Raw genomic sequence first — 17,651 nt, forward strand, 5'->3', positions numbered from 1 at the left:
ATTTGTATGGGTTTTCAGAAAAGAAGAGTGAATGTTGGGGTGAAGAGGGTGGTGAGAGTAAGTGAGCTTGGGAAGGAGACTTGTGTGAGGAAGTACCAGGAGAGACTAAGTACAGAATGGAGAAAGGTGAGAACAATGGAAGTAAGGGGAGTGGGGGAGGAATGGGATGTATTTAGGGAGTCAGTGATGGATTGCGCAAAAGATGCTTGTGGCATGAGAAGCGTGGGAGGTGGGTTGATTAGAAAGGGTAGTGAGTGGTGGGATGAAGAAGTAAGAGTATTAGTGAAAGAGAAGAGAGAGGCATTTGGACGATTTTTGCAGGGAAAAAATGCAATTGAGTGGGAGATGTATAAAAGAAAGAGACAGGAGGTCAAGAGAAAGGTGCAAGAGGTGAAAAAGAGGGCAAATGAGAGTTGGGGTGAGAGAGTATCATTAAATTTTAGGGAGAATAAAAAGATGTTCTGGAAGGAGGTAAATAAAGTGCGTAAGACAAGGGAGCAAATGGGAACTTCAGTGAAGGGCGCTAATGGGGAGGTGATAACAAGTAGTGGTGATGTGAGAAGGAGATGGAGTGAGTATTTTGAAGGTTTGTTGAATGTGTTTGATGATAGAGTGGCAGATATAGGGTGTCTTGGTCGAGGTAGTGTGCAAAGTGAGAGGGGTGGGGAAAATGATTTGGTAAACAGAGAAGAGGTAGTAAAAGCTTTGCGGATGATGAAAGCCGGCAAGGCAGCAGGTTTGGATGGTATTGCAGTGGAATTTATTAAAAAAGGGGGTGACTGTATTGTTGACTGGTTGGTAAGGTTATTTAATGTATGTATGACTCATGGTGAGGTGCCTGAGGATTGGCAGAATGCGTGCATAGTGCCATTGTACAAAGGCAAAGGGGATAAGAGTGAATGCTCAAATTACAGAGGTATAAGTTTGTTGAGTATTCCTGGTAAATTATATGGGAGGGTATTGACTGAGAGGGTGAAGGCATGTACAGAGCATCAGATTGGGGAAGAGCAGTGTGGTTTCAGAAGTGGTAGAGGATGTGTGGATCAGGTGTTTGCTTTGAAGAATGTATGTGAGAAATACCTAGAAAAGCGAATGGATTTGTATGTAGCATTTATGGATCTGGAGAAGGCATATGATAGAGTTGATAGAGATGCTCTGTGGAAGGTATTAAGAATATATGGTGTGGGTGGCAAGTTGTTAGAAGCAGTGAAAAGTTTTTATCGAGGATGTAAGGCATGTGTACGTGTAGGAAGAGAGGAAAGTGATTGGTTCTCAGTGAATGTAGGTTTGCGGCAGGGGTGTGTGATGTCTCCATGGTTGTTTAATTTTGTTTATGGATGGGGTTGTTAGGGAAGTAAATGCAAGAGTTTTGGAAAGAGGGGCAAGAATGAAGTCTGTTGTGGATGAGAGAGCTTGGGAAGTGAGTCAGTTGTTGTTCGCTGATGATACAGTGCTGGTGGCTGATTCATGTGAGAAACTGCAGAAGCTGGTGACTGAGTTTGGTAAAGTGTGTGAAAGAAGAAAGTTAAGAGTAAATGTAAATAAGAGCAAGGTTATTAAGAACAGTAGGGTTGAGGGTCAAGTCAATTGGGAGGTAAGTTTGAATGGAGAAAAACTGGAGGAAGTAAAGTGTTTTAGATATCTGGGAGTGGATCTGGCAGCGGATGGAACCATGGAAGCGGAAGTGAATCATAGGGTGGGGGAGGGGGTGAAAATCCTGGAAGCCTTGAAGAATGTGTGGAAGTCAGGAACATTATCTCGAAAAGCAAAAATGGGTATGTCTGAAGGAATAGTGGTTCCAACAATGTTGTATGGTTGCGAGGCGTGGGCTATGGATAGAGTTGTGCACAGGAGGGTGGATGTGCTGGAAATGAGATGTTTGAGGACAATGTGAGGTGTGAGGTGGTTTGATCGAATAAGTAATGTAAGGGTAAGAGAGATGTGTGGAAATAAAAAGAGCGTGGTTGAGAGCAGAAGAGGGTGTTCTGAAATGGTTTGGGCACATGGAGAGAATGAGTGAGGAAAGATTGACGAAGAGGATATATGTGTCAGAGGTGGAGGGAACGAGGAGAAGTGGGAGACCAAATTGGAGGTGGAAAGATGGAGTTAAAAAGATTTTGAGTGGTCGGGGCCTGAACATGCAAGAGGGTGAAAGGCGGGCAAGGAATAGAGTGAATTGGATCGATGTGGTATACCGGGGTTGACATGCTGTCAGTGGATTGAATCAGGTCATGTGAAGCGTCTAGGGTAAACCATGGAAAGCTGTGTAGGTATGTATATTTGCGTGTGTGGATGTGTGTGTGTATACAGGTGTATGGGGGTGGGTTGGGCCATTTCTTTCGTCTGTTTCCTTGCACTACCTCGCAAACGCAGGAGACAGCGGCAAAAAAAAAAGAAAAAAAAATGGTAGAAAAATATGAGTGTGGTTGAAAGTGAAACTTGGGGGGATGCAGGGATGACAGAGTAACCAAAACTCATTCCGCCACCTGCTTGCTCTTACTTCACCACTATAGACTCCCCTTACAGCTGGCTTCTTTGATTGGCTGTATAACAGAAATCTCTTCTCATCTTTCATTCTGGGTCCAGTATTTGTTAATTATATTCTTTATTTCTATTTTTCACCACAAATTAGAGATTCAATATTAGTAAATGATGAGGGACAGGAGTAAGTGGAGAATGTTGCTGTGGCTAACCCCTTGTGGGAGTTCCTAGAGGGAACAGACATCAGAGATATACAAGCATAGTCACAGGGAGGATCTCCCCCAAATGTCATGTTACCCCCCACACTCAAAGCTGTGAAATCAGTGGAAAATTCACCAAATATAGCAACTTTTTGGGATAATTTCACGGAATTCAAGTGCTTTCTAGAACCACGGTACTTACTACACTCTCCAAACTCTAACTAGAACTTGGCATCCAAGTGCTTTCTAGAACCACAGTACATACTACCCTCTCCAGACTCTAACTAGAACTCACCAACAAATCTATTCACCACACCCACCTTTGCCTGCATGCTTGTTTCTACTAGTGAATGCTCTCATCAGCTTTTGTACTGTTTTCATACAATATACTTGTATGAACCAATACAATACAATATACTTGTATGGACTGAACCAGGGCATGTGAGGTGCCTCAGGATTGGCGGAATGCTTGCACAGTGCCATTGTACAAAGGCAAAGGGGATAAGAGTGAGTGCTCAAATTACAGAGGTATAAGTTTTTTGAGTATTCCTGGGAAATTATATGGGAGGGTATTGATTGAGAGAGTGAAGGCATGTACAGAGCATCAGATTGGGGAAGAGCAGTGTGGTTTCAGAAGTGGTAGAGGATGTGTGGATCAGGTGCTTGCTTTGAAGAATGTATGTGAGAAATACTTAGAAAAGCAAATGGATTTGTATGTAGCATTTATGGATCTGGTGAAGGCATATGATAGAGTTGATAGAGATGCTCTGTGGAAGGTATTAAGAATATATGGTGTGGGAGGCAAGTTGTTAGAAGCAGTGAAAAGTTTTTATCAAGGATGTAAGGCATGTGTACATGTAGGAAGAGAGGAAAGTGATTGGTTCTCAGTGAATGTAGGTTTGCGGCAGGGTTGTGTGATGTCTCTATGGTTGTTTAATTTGTTTATGGATGGGGTTGTTAGGGAGGTGAATGTCAGAGTTTTGGAAAGAGGGGCAAGTATGCAGTCTATTGTGGATGAGAGAGCTTGGGAAGTGAGTCAGTTGTTGTTCGCTGATGATACAGCGCTGGTGGCTGATTCATGTGAGAAACTGCAGAAGCTGGTGACTGAGTTTGGTAAAGTGTGTGAAAGAAGAAAGTTAAGAGTAAATGTGAATAAGAGCAAGGTTATTAGGTACAGTAGGGTTGAGGGTCAAGTCAACTGGGAGGTAAGTTTGAATTGAGAAAAACTGGAGGAAGTAAAGAGTTTTAGATATCTGGGAATGGATCTGGCAGCGGATGGAACCATGGAAGCGGAAGTGAATCATAGGGTGGGGGAGGGGGCAAAAATTCTGGAAACCTTGAAGAATGTTTGGAAGTCGAGAACATTATCTCAGGAAGCAAAAATGGGTATGTTTGAGGGAATAGTGGTTCCAACAATGTTGTACGGTTGCGAGGCGTGGGCTATGGATAGAGTTGTGTGGAGGAGGGTGGATGTGCTGGAAATGAGATGTACGAGGACAATATGTGGTGTGAGGTGGTTTGATCGAGTAAGTAATGAAACGGTGAGAGACATGTGGAAATAAAAAGAGTGTGGTTGAGAGAGCAGAAGAGGGTGTTTTGAAATGGTTTGGTTACATGGAGGGAATGAGTGAGGAAAGATTGACAAAGAGGATATATGTGTCAGAGGTGGAGGGCACAAGAAGTGGGAGACCAAATTGGAGGTGGAAAGATGGAGTGAATAAGATTTTGAGTGATCGGGGCCTGAACATGCAGGAGGGTGAAAGGCGTGCAAGGAATAGAGTGAATTGGAACGATGTGGTATACCAGGTTCGACGTGCAGTCAATGGATTGAACCAGGGCATGTGAAGTGTCTGAGGTAAACCATGGAAAGTTCTGTGGGGCCTGGATGTAGAAAGGGAGCTGTGGTTTCGGTGCATTATTACATGACAGCTAGAGACTGAGTGTGAACGAATGGGGCTTTTGTTGTCTTTTCCTAGCGCTACCTCGCACACATGAGGGGGGCAGGGAGGTTGTTATTCCATGTGTGGCGGGGTGGCGATGGGAATAAATAAAGGCAGACGGTATGAATTATGTACATGTGCATATATGTATATGTCTGTGTGTGCATATATATGTGTACATTGACATGTATAGGTATGTATATTTGCGTGTGTGGACGTGTATGTATATACATGTGTATGTGAGTGGGTTGGGACATTCTTTCATCTGTTTCCTTGCTGTACCTTGCTAATGCGGGAGACAGCAAAAAAAAAAAAAAAAAAAAAATCATATATACACTTATTACTATTTATTGGGAGGTGAGTTTGAATGGAGAAAAACTGGAGGAAGTGAAGCATTTCAGATATCTGGAAGTGGATTTAGCAGCGAAAGGAACCAAGGAAGCAGAAGTGAGTCACACGGTGGGGGAGGGGGCGAAGGTTCTGGGAGTGCTGAAGAATGTGTGGAAGGCGAGAACGTTATCTTGGAGAACAAAAATGGGTATGTTTGAAGGAAAAGTGGTTCCAACACTGTTATATGGTTGTGAAGCATGGGCTATAGATAGGATTGTGCAGAGGAAGGTGGATGTGTTGGAAATGAGATGTCCGAGGACAATATGTGATGTGAGGTGGTTTGATCGAGTAAGTAATGAAACGGTGAGAGACGTGTGGTAATAAAAAGAGTGTGGTTGAGAGAGCAGAAGAGGGTGTTTTGAAATGGTTTGGTCACATGGAGAGAATGAGTGAGGAAAGATTGACAAAGAGCATATATGTGTCAGAGGTGGAGGGAACAAGAAGAGGGAGACCAAATTGGAGGTAGAAAGATGGAGTGAAAAAGATTTTGAGCTATCGGGGCCTGAACATGCAGAAGGGTGAAAGGCATGCAAGGAATAGAGTGAATTGGAACAATGTGGTATATTGGGGTCAATGTGATGTCAATGGACTGAACCAGGGCATGTGAAGCGTCTGGGGTAAACCATGGAAAGTTTTGTGGGGCCTGGATGTGGAAAGGGAGCTGCGGTTTCAGTGCATTATACATGACAGCTAGAGATTGAGTGTGAACGAATGTGAACTTTGTTGTCTTTTCCTAGCACTACTTCGTGCACATGCAGGGGGAGGGTTTGTCATTTCATGTGTGGCGGGGTGGCGACAGGAATGAATAAGGGCAGACAGTATGAATTATAAACATGTGTATATATGTATATGTCTGTGTGTGTATATATATGTATACATTGAGATGTATAGGTATGTATATGTCTGTGTGTGTATATATATGTATACACTGAGATGTATAGGTATGTATATAAGCATGTGTAGACATGTATGTATATACATGTGTATGTGGGTGGGCTGGGCCATTCTTTCGTCTGTTTCCTTGCACTACCTCGCTAATGCAGGAGACAGCAACAAAGTATAATAAAAAAAAAAATAACAATATCTTGTGCCTTACTCAACACTTAAATAGCTTAATAATGTACCTGAACTGTAATGCATGTTTCTTGATATCTATTCATATTTTTGTGAGAAAATTAGGTTTCAGAAATGTTCCCCAGAAAGGGAATCCCCTTACCCTTATGCCACTGAATCCTAATGGAAAACAGAATTCACTATCTGGTGAGTTTTTCAGGAATGCACCTCCAACAGTAAGTGAAGACTAGGTGTAATTCATATCAGCAGTTGTTTCACATGCTATAGCAGACTTTTGAGCACTACTCATAAGTGTGGAATGATTCTTTGTCCACCTTTCGTTAAGCGAGAGTAAAGTCAAAAGCCTTCCATCATGTCAAATCTCATGACATCACCCCTCTCAAACCATAACTTTCTATACACTGCAGTGTTCATACCCTCTCTTTGTTCTCTCAGTCATATCTTGGCCATTGGCAGCAGTCTACAAGTGTCACCAAGACTTGGAACTAAGACATGTGTCTGGCTGCTATTTCCCTTGGTTTCTATGTAGACCAACCACTCAAGACTGACTGTTATGATACTTTCTTTCCTTGAACAGCTAAGCTGTGAAATTCCCTTCCTTCTTTTGTCTTTCCCTCGCCCTACAACCATTTTACCTTTAAGAGTCAAGCTTCCTAACACCCACAAAGCCCTAATCAATTTCTATATGCAATTTCCAAAGACTCACTTTTTTCTTTTTCACCATACTCAGGTAAATGATGATCAAAGTAAAGCTTCAAAACTAGAGCTAAGAAAATACTAAGCAGTGGCAGCAACAAATTTCTTCTGTGGTAGTTTACCTCAACTCTTCCCTCAGAATGCTACATAAACAGAGTACTACACCTCTTCTCATAAAAAAATCATCAACAGATTCAAATATTTATGACTAAAGTATGTTTATCAGAAACTTCTTGCCACTTGACCTCACAGAGTGAATTAATGTCCATGAGTTTTCACTTTCCATGAGCTTGTAAACTACATTGGAGATTCATGTAAGTAGATAAAGACTAGGAGTCTTTGTGGTGGACTGTTGCACACACACATATGAATGATTTTGTCTAATATCTATGCTTAAAAATTGAAAGAAAAAACAAAACTGTATAAAGAAAGTTTTGTCATAACTAACCTATCTCTGCACAGGAACATATTCACAACACATGTACTGATTCATCATTAATGGCCACAGGGAGAAGAAAATTATTCAGTATGATCTATTCCTTTAACTACATTTTTACTCACGTATTCTTGGGTGCAAAGGGCAAGAGCCCAAGCCATCCATTGATAAGTGTCAGCCTAACTGATGGTAAGAAGCTGCTCTTCTGAACCAATCCTAGGAACATCTCAATACCACGTAGTCTCATTTCTGCCCTCTCCATCTGTAAGAAAAAAAAATGTAAATGTACTTAATTTTCCTGTCCCTGGAGTCTCTTCTAAGGGGCTCCTTTAGCGCTCAGGAAACTATTCACATCCACCTAGTGAGACCAGAGGTCATAAACCATGATTATGTTGAGTTTTTGTGGGATGAGCACAGGGTAAACTGGGTGTCTTCAGTGTCTCATGTGTGGAACTTGCATCTTGGGCATAACAGGTCTTGTGATGTTAAAATGTTGTTTGTAGTATTGGAGAACTGGTGGTATTCAGAATGCAGAGATGAAAGGATAAACTGAATGTGTCTGAGGAGTGTAGTTTCAAATGCATGTGTGTTTGGTTTGGTAGTGCTTAAGGCCGAGTTGAAAGGGCAGAAATTTTAAAGCACGTCAGAACATTTTGGTGTGTATACATTTTGTCATTAGTGCATTTGTCAGGAGGGGTGGGCATCTGTGAGTATAGGGTGTTATGTATGAGGCAGGAGTCAACATTTTACTTCTACAGTATTTATGAGTTGGTGGTTGGTTAAGGATTGGTTTGGATGAGAAAGGTCTAGTGCTGTTGCAAAGAAACGAGTGCCAAGAATAATGAGGTGAGACTGTTTTGGTAGTAATTTTGTCTCTGTACAAGTGCTGAATGCCCAAGTCTGCTAGAAAACCAGCAACTGTTCTGTTTTCTGTGATTTGCAGCTTTGCTATGATTGATTTTGATAGGGTGGATACCCATGGAGATGAGAGAGAGTTTAAGGCAGAGTGAACAAACTATTTGCATTGGATATTTAAGAATTCTTTTTCTGACAAAATCTTGTACCAGTAAGAGTTCTGAGGGTTTATGGCTTTTGTGTTGATGTCTGTGGTGGTTGCTGCATGTCGAGAGCTTAGATTAGTCTTTTATGGAGAAGGGTGATAAGCAATAGATGTGATAACACTGAAGGCAGTTGTAGCATCTGACAGGAGTGCTTTCGGTAATGAGATTTGGCAATGTGGGCAGCTGTACTCTGGTGGTACATGGTTGGGGTTAATGCCACCAGCTTGAGCTTATAGTTGGTAGATGATGACCAGATCATCAACCCCCATGGTGTAAAAGATTTGTGTGAATGTGTAAAAAGTTTCGTGTTCAACACATGGTCTGACATAGTGGCTATGGACAGCTTGAGGCTGCACTCCACACAGGGAGCTAGAAAAAGTGTCACCCTTTATTTGCTGGATGCAGTCAAAGTTCAAAAAGATTCACGTAAGCTTCTCCCATATTAACAAGATGAACAACTGCTTCATTTGTTCATATTCTCTTTCTAGCTATCATGATGCATAATGCATCACAACCAGAGCCCACTAACCACAACCAAGATCTACCTTCATGACTTCATATGCCATGGTTCAACCCAAAGACAGCACGTCATCCCCTATACACCAGACTAATTCAATGCAGTCTATTCTATGCATGCCTTTCACCTTCCTGAATGTTCTATTCCAGATACACTAAAGCCTCCTTTATCCAATCCTTCCATCCTCTTAGTCTGCCCCTCCCTCTTGCTCCCTCTACTTTTTACTTGTCAATTTTCTTACTCGCTGCTTCTTCCCTTATCCTCTCCTTAGGTCTAAACCATTTCAGGACATCCTGGTCAGCTCTCAATCAAACTGCACTTACAACACCTCACTCTTACACTTCCAACCATAATGATACTCTTTCAAATGCCCTAACCACTTTCAATGTTATCACATATGTTGCACAACACTCTTCACCATAAAGGACTAAACTAAGCTCTAGACATGCAGCAACCACACAGGCACAAATACCTAAGACACCCTTACTACAACGAATCCACCTAACACCACATATAATCCATAGGTATCTCATATCCAACACATCCACCCTTCTTGCTTTCTTTTGCATTCAAAGCCCAAGTTTCACACCCTTTCAACACTGTCAGGACAGCTGTCCTTTCAAACAAACCAATTGTTGCCTCAACAACCAATTACATCTAAATCTAAATGCTCCTTACCCCTTAAACAGCATGTCTTCAAATGAAGCCTCATGTAGCAGGTACCAGGAGTCATCACTTAAGTGCTCATTTTCATTGGCTTATTTTGACATTTGGATAGTTGTTGAGTGTCTCTTTATCACTAAAGGCAATAATTACCTCGACTGTCAATCTTTGCAAGTAATTCTGATGTGTATTACATAGACTACCAGCAAGTAATTTAAATGTGTGAAGATATGTGTAAATAATGTAATTATGTAAACATGTGAAAATATATGTAAACATGTAAGTGCCCATTTGCACTGTATAGGGAGGGAATTTTACAAACAGGGGGGACCCCATCTCTTGATCATTCTCTACTATCATACAACTTCTTAAAACTATGCATGCTGTCTGCATTAACCCTGTTCTAACTTCATTTTCTTCCATTCATCCACCACTCTTTTTTAATAAGTTTCCTGCTTACTTTCAAATTATGTCCTCTGGTTGCCCTATCCCTATATTTCTAAAAGAATTATTCACTGTTCACATCAAACTGTTTAAAAACTTAAAGGTTATGACCAGGTCACCCCTTATTCTTCTCTCTTCCAAGGTGGGTAAATTCAAAGCCTCAATCCTTTCCTTGTGATTCCCCCCTTTTAATTCTGGTACCATCTTTGTTGCCCTTCGAACTTCTTCTTTAAGCTCTTTGTGCTTCTTTAGGCACAGTGTCCAAATTTAAAGCAGATTTTAGTATTGGTCTTATGTAGGACATGAAGAGCTTGGTTAATATTTCCTCATCCTTATACTTGAAAGCTAATTTACTATCTGCTAACAAACAGTGTGTCTCCTTAACTGTTCTCCAAGCAGGAGTCTCTGGCAACAGGTAAAAGACAATGCTAACTCCTAGGTTCTTTTCACACACAGAATCCTTAAGTCTATTTTCTACTAGATAACGGTCACTTAGAGGGTTCCTTTCACTTTGTTCCAGCCTCATTACTTTGCACCTGCTAAGGCCAGATTTCATTAACTATGTATCAGACCAACTTTGGAATCTGTTTAGGCCCCTTAATAAGTAGACGCAATCCTAAGCACTTTTCACTTCCCAAATGATTTTTAGCATCATCTGCAAACAACATCAGTCCATCCATCTGTCTGTCTGTCTGTGAATACTACCTTGCTCACACAGAAAATTGTGAACATACAAAAAAAATCTATAAATAATAATTAATAGCAAAAGGTGAAGTTCAGAGAATGCAGATCATGATGCCAAGAGCATAAGACAAGAATCCAAGTTGCAAAAATGAGTTATCTGAAAGGAGCATGTGGTATGACTAGATGGAATGAAGAAAGCAATGAGAAAGTCTATGAGATATTTGGTAAGGCAGGAAATGAATTGTGGAGTGGAAGAGTGGGTGAAATGTAATCCTCTGAGGTGGTTTGAGCATGTGGAAAGAATGCAAGATGGGAAGTGTACAAGGAGAGTGTATGATATTATCATTAAAGGGGTTGGTGTGAGAGGAAGGCCACCTATGACAGGGGGAATGAGAGTAGATGAGTACTAAAGGAAGAGAATGGGGAAAGAATGTGTGGAATGATGTACGAGAGCAAGGCATGTAAGGACAGTAATAAGTGGAGCTTCTTTGGCCACACAATCCCCTTGATAGGAGTTCCCAGAGAGAAAGGGCATCAGACATAAACAGATGAACTGAAGCTTCCCCTCCTGCTTTCATCACCTCTGCTGAAAAATTTTACTTTATCTTTGGGGCAAACTCGGAGCCATAAAAGTATTGCTAGTTCACACGTTTCTATTCTTTAAATGATCATACTTGATTGAGTATTGCTAGTTCACACGTTTCTATTCTTTAAATGATCATACTTGATTGAGTATTGCTAGTTCACACGTTTCTATTCTTTAAATGATCATACTTGATTGCCATTTCCCACATCAGTGAGGTAGTGCCAGGAAACAGACGAAGAACGGTCCATCCACTCATATACACATATATATACATAAAAATGTCTCTCCATATCCTTTATGTTCTAACATATTTCTCTCCTAAAGAGTTAAAAGAGATATAACTGACTTTAGGCCAGAGGCTCACCATGCCCTGCCCAATCTACAATGAAGCTCCCTCAATACCTCAAGTTAAATTTAAGACTATGTCATATCCATAAAATTATGTTAATTCACTTCATTTCCTTTACTTTTACATGAGTCTATTTCATTATATAGGAAAGCAGAAAAAATGAAGACTTTTTATTCAAATAGTGAGCAACTGTCTGATTCACCCAGTGTTTAAGGATTAAAGCACCCTGAACATTATCCATCCTCCCATCCTATGAATCACTTCTACCCTGATAGTTCCCTCTGCTACCACGTCCACTCCCAAGTAACAAAAGCACTCAATTCCCTCCTAATCCTTCCCATTCAAAGTAACATCAAACCATCGTGTCTCAACCACTGCTGCACCTCATTATTCTACTTTCAACTTTCTTCTTTCACATATTCTCTCAAATTAAGATACTAGCATTTTGGATATTCTCCCTTGAGCCAGTCACCACAGCCATACCATCTGCAAACAAAAACAGATTTGCCTTCCAGTTACTTTCCAATTCTCACTCCAAAACCCATGCAATTACCTTCCTCATCACCCTATTCAAGAACAGATTAAATAGCTATGGTAACATCTTATACCTGCAAACATATACAAATTTTTCCTAAACATGTTAAATTGAAAAAAAAAATTACTATTCAGTGTATTCCTTTTCTTTTCCATAGTCAAAAATCAATACTGACCTGAGTGAAAAATGCCTTCCGAAGAGCCTCAATATTAATAGTTTCTTCAGAACATACAAACTCAATAACTTTTGTTGCTATTTCCACAATCTTTGCTGTTGGTGGTGGAGCAGTTGGTGTCAAGACTGTGAGAAAAGAATGTACCAGTTACATTTCTTACAAATCCAATCCTACCCCAATCAGATGCTTTTTATGACAAGCAAAAAACAAATGGGTAGTATTCTTTTTCATAAACCCCCAAAAATAAAAATCATAATCATCACACAAAACATAGTTTGTAAGTTCGTAAGCATTATGCTCCCCTACAATCAATTCTTTTTCATCAGAATTTTGGTGTATATGACAGGTGTATATGACAAAGAGGATATATGTGTCAGAGATGGATGGAACGAGGAGAAGCGGGAGACATGCAAGGAAAAGAGTAAATTGGAACGATGTGGTATACCGGAGTCGACATGCTGTCAATGGATTGTACCAGGGCATGTGAAGCATCTGGGGGTAACCACTGGAAAGTTCTGTGGGGCCTGGATGTGGAAAGGGAGCTGTGGTTTTGGTGCATTACACATGACAGCTAGAGACTGTGAACGAATGTGGTCTTTTTTTGTCCTTTCCCAGCACTACCTTGCCAGGAGGATGCTATTTCATGTGTGGCAAGGTGGCGACAGGAATGGATGAAGGCAGCAAGTATGAATATGTACATATATATATTTTATTATTTATATTTATTTTGCTTTGTCGCTGTCTCCCGCATTTGCGAGGTAGCGCAAGGAAACAGACGAAAGAAATGGCACAACCCACCCCCATACACAATGTACACACACACACGCCCACACACGCAAATATACATACCTATACATCTCAATGTACACATATATATATACACACACAGACACATACATATATACCCATGCACACAATTCACACTGCCTGCCCCTATTCATTCCCATCGCCACCTCGCCACACATGGAATACCATCCCCCTCCCCCCTCATGTGTGCGAGGTAGCACTAGGAAAAGACAACAAAGGCCCCATTCGTTCACACTCAGTCTCCAGCTGTCATGCAATAATGCCCGAAACCACAGCTCCCTTTCCACATCCAGGCCCCACACAACTTTCCATGGTTTACCCCAGATGCTTCACATGCCCTGATTCAATCCACTGACAGCACGTCAACCCCGGTATACCACATCGATCCAATTCACTCTATTCCTTGCCCGCCTTTCACCCTCCTGCATGTTCAGGCCCCGATCACACAAAATCTTTTTCACTCCATCTTTCCACCTCCAATTTGGTCTCCCACTTCTCCTCATTCCCTCCACCTCCGACACATATATCCTCTTGGTCAATCTTTCCTCACTCATTCTCTCCATGTGCCCAAACCATTTCAAAACACTCTCTTCTGCTCTCTCAACCACGCTCTTTTTATTTCCACACATCTCTCTTACCCTTACATTACTTACTCGATCAAACCACCTCACACCACACATTGTCCTCAAAAATCTCATTTCCAGCACATCCACCCTCCTGCACACAACTCTATCCATAGCCCACGCCTCACAACCATACAACATTGTTGGAACCACTATTCCTTCAAACATACCCATTTTTGCTTTCCGAGATAATGTTCTCGACTTCCACACATTCTTCAAGGCTCCCAGGATTTTCGCCCCCTCCCCCACCCTATGATTCACTTCCGCTTCCATGGTTCCATCCGCTGCCAGATCCACTCCCAGATATCTAAAACACTTTACTTCCTCCAGTTTTTCTCCATTCAAACTTACCTCCCGATTGACTTGACCCTCAACCCTACTGTACCTAATAACCTTGCTCTTATTCACATTTACTCTTTAACTTTCTTCTTTCACACACTTTACCAAACTCAGTCACCAGCTTCTGCAGTTTCTCACATGAATCAGCCACCAGCACTGTATCATCAGCGAACAACAACTGACTCACTTCCCAAGCTCTCTCATCCACAACAGACTGCAAACTTGCCCCTCTTTCCAAAACTCTTGCATTCACCTCCCTAACAACCCCATCCATAAACAAATTAAACAACCATGGAGACATCACACACCCCTGCCGCAAACCTACATTCACTGAGAACCAATCACTTTCCTCTCTTCCTACACGTACACATGCCTTACATCCTCGATAAAAACTTTTCACTGCTTCTAACAACTTTCCTCCCACACCATATATTCTTAATACCTTCCACAGAGCATCTCTATCAACTCTATCATATGCCTTCTCCAGATCCATAAATGCTACATACAAATCCATTTGCTTTTCTAAGTATTTCTCACATACATTCTTCAAAGCAAACACCTGATCCACACATCCTCTACCACTTCTGAAACCACACTGCTCTTCCCCAATCTGATGCTCTGTACATGCCTTCACCCTCTCAATCAATACCCTCCCATATAATTTACCAGGAATACTCAACAAACTTTTGTTTATTTATTTATTTTGCTTTGTCGCTGTCTCCTGCATTAGCGAGGTAGCGCAAGGAAACAGACGAAAGAATGGCCTAACCCACCCACATACACATGTATATACATACAGGTCCACACATGCAAATACTCATACCTATATATCTCAACGTATACATATATATATACACACACAGACATATACATATATACACATGTACATAATTCATACTGTCTGCCTTTTTTCATTCCCATTGCCACCTCGCCACACATGAAATAACACCCCCTTCCCCCTCATGTGTGCGAGGTAGTGCTAGGAAAAGACAACAAAGGCCCCATTCGTTCACACTCAGTCTCTAGCTGCCATGTAATAATGCACCAAAACCACAGCTCCTTTTCCACATCCAGGCCCCACAGAACTTTCCATGGTTTACCCCAGACGCTTCACATGCCCTGGTTCAATCCATTGACAGCACGTCGACCACGGTATACCACATCGTTCCAATTCACTCTATTCCTTGCAAGCCTTTCACCCTCCTGCATGTTCAGGCCCCGATCACCCAAAATCTTTTTTACTCCATCTTTCCACCTCCAATTTGGTCTCCCACTTTTCGTTCTCTCCACCTCTGACACATATATCCTCTTGGTCAATCTTTCCTCACTCATTCTCTCCATTCAAAACACCCTCTTCTGCTCTCTCAACCACACTCTTTTTATTACCACACATCTCTCCTACCCTATTATTTATTACTTACCCGATCAAACCATCTCACACCACATATTGTCCTCAAACATCTCATTTCCAGCACATCCACCCTCTTGCGCACAACTCTATCCATAGCCCATATATTTTTTTTTTTTTTTTGCTTTGTCGGTCTCCCGCGTTTGCGAGGTAGCGCAAGGAAACAGACGAAGGAAATGGCCCAACCCACCCCCATACACATGTATATACATACGTCCACACACGCAAATATACATACCTACACAGCTTTCCATGGTTTACCCCAGACGCTTCACATGCCTTGATTCAATCCACTGACAGCACGTCAACCCCGGTATACCACATCGATCCAATTCACTCTATTCCTTGCCCTCCTTTCACCCTCCTGCATGTTCAGGCCCCGATCACACAAAATCTTTTTCACTCCATCTTTCCACCTCCAATTTGGTCTCCCTCTTCTCCTCGTTCCCTCCACCTCCGACACATATATCCTCTTGGTCAATCTTTCCTCACTCATTCTCTCCATGTGCCCAAACCATTTCAAAACACCCTCTTCTGCTCTCTCAACCACGCTCTTTTTATTTCCACACATCTCTCTTACCCTTACGTTACTCACTCGATCAAACCACCTCACACCACACATTGTCCTCAAACATCTCATTTCCAGCACATCCATCCTCCTGCGCACAACTCTATCCATAGCCCACGCCTCGCAACCATACAACATTGTTGGAACCACTATTCCTTCAAACATACCCATTTTTGCTTTCCGAGATAATGTTCTCGACTTCCACACATTCTTCAAGGCTCCCAGAATTTTCGCCCCCTCCCCCACCCTATGATCCACTTCCGCTTCCATGGTTCCATCCGCTGCCAGATCCACTCCCAGATATCTAAAACACTTCACTTCCTCCAGTTTTTCTCCATTCAAACTCACCTCCCAATTAACTTGACCCTCAACCCTACTGTACCTAATAACCTTGCTCTTATTCACATTTACTCTTAACTTTCTTCTTCCACACACTTTACCAAACTCAGTCACCAGCTTCTGCAGTTTCTCACATGAATCAGCCACCAGCGCTGTATCATCAGCGAACAACAACTGACTCACTTCCCAAGCTCTCTCATCCCCAACAGACTTCATACTTGCCCCTCTTTCCAAAACTCTTGCATTTACCTCCCTAACAACCCCATCCATAAACAAATTAAACAACCATGGAGACATCACACACCCCTGCCGCAAACCTACATTCACTGAGAACCAATCACTTTCCTCTCTTCCTACACGTACACATGCCTTAAATCCTCGATAAAAACTTTTCACTGCTTCTAACAACTTTCCTCCCACACCATATATTCTTAATACCTTCCACAGAGCATCTCTATCAACTCTATCATATGCCTTCTCCAGATCCATAAATGCTACATACAAATCCATTTGCTTTTCTAAGTATTTCTCACATACATTCTTCAAAGCAAACACCTGATCCACACATCCTCTACCACTTCTGAAACCACACTGCTCTTCCCCAATCTGATGCTCTGTACATGCCTTCACCCTCTCAATCAATACCCTCCCATATAATTTATCAGGAATACTCAACAAACTTATACCTCTGTAATTTGAGCACTCACTCTTATCCCCCTTTGCCTTTGTACAATGGCACTATGCACGCATTCCTCCAATCCTCAGGCACCTCACCATGAGTCATACATACATTAAATAACCTTACCAACCAGTCAACAATACAGTCACCCCCTTTTTAATAAATTCCACTGCAATACCATCCAAACCTGCTGCCTTGCCGGCTTTCATCTTCCGCAAAGCTTTCACTACCTCTTCTCTGTTTACCAAATCATTTTCCCTAACCCTCTCACTTTGCACACCACCTCGACCAAAACACCCTATATCTGCCACTCTATCATCTTTTTCTTTCATACTATTCGCCATTTCCCGCATCAGCGAGGTAGCGTTAAGAACAGAGGACTGGGCCTCTGAGGAAACATCCTCATCCAGCCCCCTTCTCTGTTCCTTCCTTTGGAAAATAAAAAAAAAAAAAAAAAAAAAAAGAGGGGGAGGATTTCCAGCCCCCCGCTCCCTTCCCTTTTAGTCGCCTTCTACGACACGCAGGGAATTCCCCAGGGAATATTTATATATATATATATATATATATATATATATATATATATATATATATATATATATATATATATATTTTTTTTTTTTTTTTTTTTGCCGCTGTCTCCTGCGTTTGCGAGGTAGC

The 17,651-nt window shown here is 41.6% G+C and overlaps 1 protein-coding gene across 2 annotated transcripts in view; it reads right to left on the reverse strand.

Moving 5' to 3' along the window:
* Positions 1-17,651, reverse strand: part of HERC2 (E3 ubiquitin-protein ligase HERC2) — a 278,100-nt gene that overhangs the window by 179,594 nt on the left and 80,855 nt on the right. For both annotated transcript variants that reach the window (XM_071676734.1, XM_071676733.1), the window contains exons 30-31: positions 12,232-12,356; positions 7,343-7,479 (exon numbers count right to left, since the gene is read on the reverse strand). In XM_071676734.1, the coding sequence (XP_071532835.1) occupies positions 7,343-7,479; positions 12,232-12,356 (262 nt within the window). The remainder of the gene's footprint in view (positions 1-7,342; positions 7,480-12,231; positions 12,357-17,651) is intronic.

The sequence above is a fragment of the Panulirus ornatus genome, chromosome 23, assembly GCF_036320965.1.
Source record: "Panulirus ornatus isolate Po-2019 chromosome 23, ASM3632096v1, whole genome shotgun sequence".
In the NCBI taxonomy this organism is placed as follows: Eukaryota; Metazoa; Arthropoda; class Malacostraca; order Decapoda; family Palinuridae; genus Panulirus; species Panulirus ornatus.